Source organism: Fukomys damarensis, unplaced genomic scaffold (genome assembly GCF_012274545.1).
Source record: "Fukomys damarensis isolate Sample0158 unplaced genomic scaffold, DMR_v1.0_HiC HiC_scaffold_10, whole genome shotgun sequence".
Taxonomy (NCBI): domain Eukaryota; kingdom Metazoa; phylum Chordata; class Mammalia; order Rodentia; family Bathyergidae; genus Fukomys; species Fukomys damarensis.
The window spans coordinates 17,354,415-17,363,826 of NW_022900922.1; the positions used below are offsets into that span (position 1 = coordinate 17,354,415).

At 39.7% G+C, this 9,412-nt stretch overlaps 1 protein-coding gene across 2 annotated transcripts in view; it reads right to left on the bottom strand.

Annotated features, from left to right (window-relative positions):
- Scgn (secretagogin, EF-hand calcium binding protein) overlaps window positions 1–9,412 on the bottom strand; it is a 38,952-nt gene that overhangs the window by 3,762 nt on the left and 25,778 nt on the right. For both annotated transcript variants that reach the window (XM_033761885.1, XM_010622977.2), the window contains 3 exons: window positions 6,738–6,783; window positions 6,443–6,502; window positions 4,778–4,846 (listed from right to left, as the gene is read on the bottom strand). In XM_033761885.1, coding sequence (XP_033617776.1) covers window positions 4,778–4,846; window positions 6,443–6,502; window positions 6,738–6,783 — 175 coding nt within the window. The remainder of the gene's footprint in view (window positions 1–4,777; window positions 4,847–6,442; window positions 6,503–6,737; window positions 6,784–9,412) is intronic.

Here is a 9,412-nt window from a genome sequence, read left to right on the forward strand (position 1 = left end):
ATAGTGTCACACACCTGTCATCCCAGCATTCACCAGGCTGAGGCAGGAGGATCACTGCAAGTTGGAGGCCAGCCTGAGCTACATAGTGAGAACCTGTCTCAAAAAAAAAAAAAAGGAAAAAAAATAAGTGAAAAGCAGCATGTATGCTAAGAGCTAGTTTTGAGGGGCACAGATTAGATCCAAGCCTGTAGGGTAGGTATTGTCCCCTTTTGCCAGCCATTCTTCTGTCAACAGCAGAGAAAGCAGATGGTATCCATCAGGGAGAAGAGAGAATTTTAGGGAGGCCTGGGAGGGGTGGGCTCTCATTACCTTGCTCAGACATCTGAGTCATTGCTGGCTGCATGTTTACTTGGTTTCTAATGTTCCCAGTTCTTCTCCCTGGGAAATCTTGAATTTCTTGGCTTCCTGCTTCTAGTTTAAGCTGTAGATCCTTGTGTCAATTGTTATGGTGTCCCAAATGAGTCAAAGGCCCTTAAAAATCTTGTGCAAACTGAGCTTGGTGGCCTCTACTTGTAATCCCTGCACTCTAGGAGGCTGAGGCAAGAGGATCATAAATTCCATCCCTACCTGGGCAATTTTGCTACTTAGCAAGACAATGTCTCACAATGAAAACCAAAGAGAAAAGGCTGGGAATGTAGTTTAGTGCAAAGGCCTTGAGTTTAATCCCCAGTACCAAAAACAAACAAACAAATTCATGTAAAATATTATACAGTGCTGCACTGTATTAAAAGTTTGCTAAGAGTGTAGATGCTATGTCAACTGCTCATACCACAAAGGAGAAGACAAAACAGAAACAAAAAGCGAGAGGACCTGAAGAAACTTGCAGGTGAAAGATAACCTTGTAGCATTGATGGTGATGATGGCTTCCTGGGTGTGTGCTTATCTCCAAGCACTAAATATCTACAGCTTTTTCAATGTCACTTGTATCTCAATAGAGAGATTTTTAAAAAACTATGTCTGTTTGCTCAGTGACTTGTGATCTCATCAGACTGGCAGAGGACAGATTTAAGCACTACTTTCTGGTGGTGGGAAATAGGATGTTCTGGTAAGCAAATGATGATCTTGTTAATGCAAAGTCGACAGATGCATAAAATATGGTTGTCCAAAAATTAAAAGGGTATAAAATAGGCTTTTTTCGGGGTTATTACTGAAATCAAGAAACCGGACCCAGGACTACAAACTTACAAACTGGGCCAGCTCCCTGCTGACTCCATGCCATGCTCAGATAGTTGCTTTTAAAATTAAATTCCAGATATCAGTTGTTCACTTGTCTCATGGCCCTGTCTTATGAAAAGAAAATTTTAAAAGTCGCGAGGACATCAGACTCGGCTCACAGTCATCTCTGCTCTCTCCTTCAAATGATAGAGTAATATTTTTTAAGAAATCTGAAAGACTGAGAAAGATCCAATAAAAGCTACAAAAGATACAATATAGGTTTGCAGTCTCAGCTATCTGACTTCAGAGGAGAACCATTACTGACTCCTACATACATTTTTTTTTTTTTGCTCAAAAAAAATCACCGGGGGAGCCCTGTCAACTGCTTTTGTGTTACTAACACAGTCTGACTCTGGCCTTAGACTGGCCGGAGCTCACAGAAACAGGCCCCTTTGCTCCTCCTGCAGCCGCACAGAAACAGAGAGGCCAGGACAACAGTAAGGGCACTCCTGATTTCCCACAGCTGTGACACAAGTCACCAGAAAGCCAGCTGACCTCAGCTTGAAGTGGCTTTTTGTGAGCCTGGTGGGTGGTGGGGTCTAGAATTTTTCTCTTCTCTTAATTGTATCTGAATAATCTCTCATCCACTATGTTTCTCATTTGGATTTTAGTTCCATCTTCTCCTGCCATCCTTTGGAAGCTTTGGCCAAACTCAGTGATGGCTGAAAAGCAGGGTCATTGAAAATGATTAAGGTTCCAGATTCAAAAGCGATGATTTTTTTAAAAGGGAATTGAGCAAAATTATACTGGATATAGATATCTGAGCTTTCTCTCAGAAAAGTCATACGGAAATGGAAACGATCATGGTCACTAAAGTTTAGAGAACTATGTTAGCTTACAGACTGATTTGTGATATAGTCACAACTACTAGGATTTACTGGGCTTTGGTAATAGCTTATTATTATGGGTTATCATTAGTGAAGAAGCACAATATTAATAAGCAGATTTTATCCTAGAATCCTCCTGACATCTTAATGGAGGTGGGACTTATGGCAGTTCCCATCTGCCAGAGAAGGAAACTGAAGTTTGAAAATCCTAAAAGACTCTTCTAGGATCACAGTGCCTCTTGGTGGTAAAACCAAGCCCACAATCCAGGGTGGTCAGTCAAGAAATTGGACTTCTTCTAAATTCCCTTTGGCTTTGTAACTTCTGTTTTCCGTTATTTTAAATATAGTATTCAATATAGCATTCAAAATAGTATTACGGCCTACTTTTATAATCATAAAAGACAGCAAATATTTTAAAGCAAGGACTTCTATGATGTTTGTCTTTTGTTTTGTTTTGTTTTGGTACCAGGGATTGAACTCGGGTCCTTGTGCTTGAGAGGCAGGCACCAAAACCACTGAGCTAAATCAATGGTCCAAAGCAAGGTCTTCTAAAGTAGGTAAGTTAGGGCTGGGGGTTTAGCTCAGTGATTCTGCCACCTACTTTGCAAGCCCAATGGCCTAAGTTCAATCCCCAGTAACCAAAAATAAAGTAGCTAAGTTAAACGGTATCTGACATAGTCATGTCTATTTCTTAGGAGCTCATTTTTGCACATCTTCTTTACAACATTTCAGAAAGAAATGCTAGAATGGCAGGGCCATTCTTTGAGCTGCTGGTTCCTTCTTCCCTCTCAAATCTCAACTATTCTCAGGCTCAGAAATGGACTTTAAAAGATTACAGCTGTTTTGTTCTGATACAATAAAAAAGACATTTTTTGAAATCTTATTGTAACTGTGATCTGTGCCTACATTATTCTTAGTCATCATATAACTTTGGAAGCAGATGCCACTGTGCCCATTCTATGGGCAAGGACTCAAGTTCCAGAGAAGGTGAAGAACTTGATCTGGAATTAAAACTCAGATCTATCAACTCCAAAATGCTGTCCTCCATTTTGTGCTCTCTCATTTGCAAAAATGTCCTTAATCCATTCTTTTCATGGAAAAGGAGAAGGAGAACAATGAGGTGATAAAAGAAAAGAGGCTCAGACATGGCCAACACGAGGGCCCCTTGGAGTCCCTGTTCCAAATTCTGTTTCTCTAACAGATTTCAGCTCAACCAGAGTCCAGCTACCTCCCACCGCCTGGCAGAGGGGATGCCAGCAAAACTTTATGGGAACAACAACTTTTCAGGTTGGGAAATTTTTGTTTAACAAGTTAGAGACAGAACAACAAAAAAGAGATAGTAAGGAAGGAAGACCCATTAATGATGGATTGCTCACCTGGCTGGGCATCTGCACTGGCTGCTTAGCTGTGTGTGCAGAACATGGGAGGCAAAGGAGGCCAGGCTCTCTGCCTGGGATCTGCAAGCATTTGAAGCCCCCAGACCTATACTAAAGCAACACTGGCCCTGGCTCTGTCGGGCAGAGGAGGCCAGGGAGATTTCCTAAGCAGCCTCCCCATCCCATTCATTGCATTAAAAACAAACCGCAGTTTAGCAAATCCTTCTGCTGTGCATCTCTAATATCCCCACCAATACCGTCTGAGTTCCTATAACAGAAATCATTTTGGCATTAAATAGGCAATGACTAAAAAGGGATTTTCATTAGCAATCAGTGCAAAAGGAAACACTACGCAAATGTCTATAGATTGTTCTGGCTGCACCAAAGGCTGTGGCACCTCCAACAGGAGCAATAACCAAGGCAAGAAAGCAAAATCAAGGGCCCAGTTAAGATGGAAATAGCACCAGTTAGGAATCGCAGAAGATCGTTCTGTCATCCTGTTAGTCATTGGAAAGAATTATATGTGTTTCCTCATTTACTGCGTGTCAACTGGAGACTTATGCAAAAATTGGTATCTGAACATTTTTCTGTGGCCTGACTACATAATTTCAAGCAGATCTGCAAAAAAATCAGGAATTCCAAAAACAGTGCATAATTGCTAACTCTAATTTGTTGTTGCCTCAGCAGACCAGGACACAAACATAAAATCCCCATGATTACAAAATATTACATTCACTGTATAAGCAGAGCCTCATGGCAAAGGGTTGGAAATTATCTGTTTAACCAGATGATGCATCCAGCCAGTATAGTTCAGCAGGGAGATGCTTTTTTAAAACATTGTCTCCTCAACATAAAACAGCTCTGCAATGTAAATATAACTTAAATTACTTCAGCCCCCAACCCAAGCAACAGTTCAAGTATCCTCTTAAGTAACACGGCCATCTCAAGGTAGGTGATCAGGAAGCCCCTACCGAAAAAAACTTAGGACCTCAAATATGAGATTTGTTAAATGAAATTAAATTTAAACTTTTAATTATTCTAATAACCAAATCAGAAGGATGGAAAGGACTTTCTGAATCAAAAAATAATAAGATGTAAAGTGGCACCCCCCACCATTTTGGTGAAGTAAGTGACTTTTCAATGATGATAAAAATATGCTTCTCTAATTAAAACTCAATCTTAGGAAAGCAAGGGAGATTTGTAGGGTTGCACAGAATTTCAAAGGTCTTAAATAGACCATATTTTAGCATTTTTCTCTGACATTAACCTGTAGACTCACTGGTTCCCACAAACAATGGAATCCATTAAAACAGAGACAGGGCCTTCGATGGGAATAATCTACTTATCCCCAGAAATCACCTGGACCAGCTCCATCATGTCTTTGACAAACCCGTCCACTTCTGGGCCTTCTAGGGCTCCAGTTTTACTCTGAAAAATAAAACGATCCAATCACCAAAATATCATTTGCTAGGCAAATCCACCAAATCAGTGTTCTTTTATAACTAACTGCAAGCTGACTTAGAAAGGGCATGCTCCAACATAGATCCTCCATGCAGAATGTGAATGTTCTACACGAACTAAAAGAATGATTAAACAAGAAACAATAGTTTTGAGTCCCTTGGCTCTTGAAAATAGCGTTAATATAGCAAACAAAAGGCTGACTTTGTTTCCCTAATATTACACTTCCATTCAGATAAGTTAATTGTGCATTATAGTGATCCTTTGAAGGAAAGGTTGATGTGTTTAAATTCTGTTTTATGACTTAGTAAATGATTGATGGCTACTAAAATTAGACTTTAAATCCAAGGAAACTGAGCTTGGGATTTAGCTCAGTGGTGCCTCTGCCTGCCTCGTAAGCCCAAGGTCCTGAGTTCAATACCCAGTACAAAACAACAGCAATAAAAACAAAAAAAAATCAAGAGAAACTATTTAAGAAGCACATTAGAATGACTGGTGAGTGTATAAGGCCTTTAATATTTTCTGAACATTTTATGTTCCATTCAAACACAAAAGTCTTAAAAAATTCAATACATGCTAAAATATTGCAATTTCTTCTCTAAAGTTCATTTATTTTCTTCATGTTTTCTTAATATTGAATCTTTAGCATACTATTTTAAAAATTATTTTCCCATAGTGTATATAAAAATTCTTTTCCCATAGAGTATATACCAAACACTTGTATAATATTTGCTGTAGGTCAGGCACTCTTGTCAAAATTTATAAACATAAATTCTTTAATTCTTAGCACAATTCCATTGGATAGGTATTATAGCTATCCTTACCACCCTAATTTCACAGATAAGGAAAACGAAGCACAGGGACACTACAGAGATGTAGGGAACTACCCAGGCCACCTGGCTGATAAGCCATAACTCAAACCTGCGTGGTTGGTCACAGAACCAATATGCTATGTTGCCTTCCTCAGGTGATACCCTTCTCTGTTCAGAATATGACACAGATATTTAGCCTGATTAACTTCAGGAAGCTATTTCTTAGAATCTTTCCTTTCTCCTTGGTTCTTCTTTTTTATTATTATTATATTATCTGATCTTGTTCTCAAAAAATGTAATCTCTGTCAAATTTGATGCTTTAAAATTATTATTTTCCTTCTTCTAAAGAATGACTGAATAGCTGATCCTACAGAAAAATATTTCTATTATTATGCCAAATAAGTATAGCTTTGCCTTTATTTCTTTGGGCTGGATGTTGGGATTTTTTTGTTTTGTTTTTGAGCACAGTACTATTATAAATGGCTTTCAGTCCTCCTACAAGAAGCAGAAACTTTTTCTTAGTTTCCATGCAAAAAGAAAACAAAATTTTAATTGTAATTTTTTTCTTTTCTAATATAAATACTTCTTTGTTAATTTTCACTTAGTTCTCAGAAAATATCTAGAGAAGTAGAGGGTGGCTTGACCTAGCAACATCCATATGAGATGGCTCTTTGTGCTTAGGGCTCCCCCACCCAGGGGCGAAACAGGCTGCCTGTGTGGTGACAGCCAGCACGACACAAGGAGACGCACTTACAATGTCATAGTGGGCAAAGATCTTCTCAAAATCCCTCTTCCTTTCTTCAGCAGAGCTGGCCTGTGCATGGTGAAAACATTCTATCAACCCAGCACTGTACAGTTTTCTAAGGGCTCAGGCAACTTTTAAAAACTGAGTCAATGACCCATAAGACCCCTGGATTCCACTCTGAACCATGTCAGTCTCTAAATTAATTAAGGCAAAGGCAGTGGATGTCTCCATTTCTTCCCTCCTTCCCAAATCCACAGAGAAACAAAAATGATATAAACCCATCTAGAGAAAGGTCACTACTTACATCCATTTTAAATTGAAGAAGGAAGTTTTCCTGAAGAGCCAGAATCCTAAATAGGAAAAAATAAAGTCCACACGATGATCTATCAGCTCTCACAAGTAAATTCATAGCATGTGGGGAAAAAAATAAGTGGCTTCCAGTTTACCGTGGAGAATAGTATAGGTATAGGAATTCCTACATCACCAAAACAGATTAATGGAGAAAGGCTAGCATAGAGATTAGCAGTTACCATAGAGAGATATTTAAAAACTCAACTTAGTGGAAAATCGCAAAGTATGAGCTTGCAAAAATTCTCGCTTCCATAAAGGCCATGGGAAAAAGGGAAAAAATGGTCAGAATAACTTTTCAGAACTGTACAAAATAAAGTACTGCAGCAATCTGAGGGAGTGCTTACTCCGAACAAAGACACAACAACAAAAAGCAAAATGGCTGACTCTTGGTAACAACAATGCAGTCACAGCAGTTGACTGGTTCTAGTGCGTACCCAGAGCCCCTTAGGAAAGTCTGGGAGATTTATTGGTTCCAGGCATTTAAATTCACTGTCCAATCATGAACTGACCATTGGGGCTAACTAAGCAGAGAGTTCATAACAAAGAGTACCGACTTTATGGAATTAGTTTCGAAATGTTCCTAATTGAAAAACTAAAGCCATCATATTAATAAATATATCCTATAATAAAAACTAAAGGGAATCTTTCAACCTGAAATGAAAGGACACTAGACAGAAACTTGAAACGACATGAAGAAATAATCCAGTAAAGGTAGCCACATAAACAAATATAAAAGATAACATAAATGTATTTTTCTTTGTAACTTTTTTGTTTATGCTAGCTCACACAAAAGTCAGCTTCATAAAGCAATAATTAAAATCTGTGAGCCAGATATTGTGGTGCATGACTGGAGTTCCAGCTACTCAAGAGGCTGAGGCAGGAAGATCCCCTGAGCCCAGGAGTTTCAGGCCAGCCTAGGAAACAGAGCGAGACCCTGTCTCAAAAGAAAGAGAGACAGAGAGAGAAAGACAGACAGAGTCAGAGACAGAGACAAGACAGAGAAAAAGAAAGGAAACAAAGAGGGAAGAAGAGGGGGGGCTAAGAAAGAAAAAAATCTACATTGACAGGTCTATAATTATATAATTTGAACAACATAAAGGAGCAGGGAGATATCTGAATTATACAGAAACAAATTTTTAGTACAATATTGAAGGTACATTAGTATTGATCCCAAATTAGACTGTTCTAAACCAAGATGTTAATTGTAATCCCTCAAGGAGCCACTAAGAAAATAACTTAAAAAATAAAGAAATTAAAATAGTACACTACAAAATATCTACTTAACATAAAGGAGGAATAGAGAAAAGAAGAAAACAAACGATGAAACGGCAAATATAAACCCTGCTTTATCACTAATCATGTTAAATTGAAATAGATTAAACATTCCATTGGGCGAAGGATTTAGCTCAGTGGCACTGTGCCTGCCTTGTAAGCACAAGGTCCTGAGTTCAATCCCAGTACCAAAAAAAAAAAAGAAAAAAATCCATTAAAAGCAGAGGTTAGCAGAATCTTTTTGCAGATGACACAACCTAGAATATATGGACAAGAGAGCCGGGGACACAGCCAGAGGCAACACCAGGGGCAGGGATTCCCCCTGCTTAGTCCTTTGGGAGAAGCACTTTCGTCTCTTTATGGATGGTTTCACTAAAATGGTCCAGATCAAATCTTGGGGAAGTAGCTGTGGAGGACACATCAGCTGCCTCACAGCTCCTAGCAGGCATGAGGTAGAAGTCTATCTGTGCTGGCATCAATGTCAGGGTCACTGCTAAGGACTAAGTCTTCCTGCTGTGCCCTTCTTCACACAGAACCCTTAAAACCTGGCATAGGTAGCTGCCAAGAAAACCCTCAGCCTGGGTGGGTAGTAACTGCTCAGACAAAACCTACACCTGTGATGACATGCTTGACTCCTTGTCACTCAAATCACACCCTCAGTCTGTGTAGTTCCTCTCCCCTGGCTCACCTGCTGCCACCCTAAATCCTGTCTACAGTTTAGAGTTGCTACCCAGCCTGATCCTGAGGCACCTGGGTTCACGACTGCTCCCCCATGGGGGTACAGTTATTCCGTGTATTTTGAACCCGTGATTCTGAATCTGACCACCTGCTCAGCCTCTTTCCTTCTTGCAAATGATTGTGTGTTGTTTTGGGGCAGTCAGCCTTGACAAAAATGTTGCTACGGTTTAAATCACAACACCCCTCAGGTCACCCACCCCTGAATTTAGGCAGGAACTTAATCTCAGTATCTATGTTAACAGAATTAAGAGGGTGGAATCTTAATCCAACTACGTTGTTTAGAGGTGGTGCCTTTGGAAAGTGATTAGGTTTGATAAGACTCCATGTTGAATCCTGGTGGTTAAAAGAGACACAGAGATACACACATGATGTGGTACAGCCAGAGGGCTCCTTGCCAGGACTTGTGCCATGCTCTTTGGACTTTCAGCCTCCAAAACTGTGAGCTAAATAACCCTTTTTTCTCTATGGGTATTTTATTATAGCAGCACAAAGTGGCCTCATACACAAGATGACACCCAGTCACATGTCTCAAATCAGACTCACAGAAGTGCTTTTATACACTGGGCCCATTGGTTCTTATCCTCTGCTCCTTTCCTCCTCCTCCTCCTCCTCCTCCTC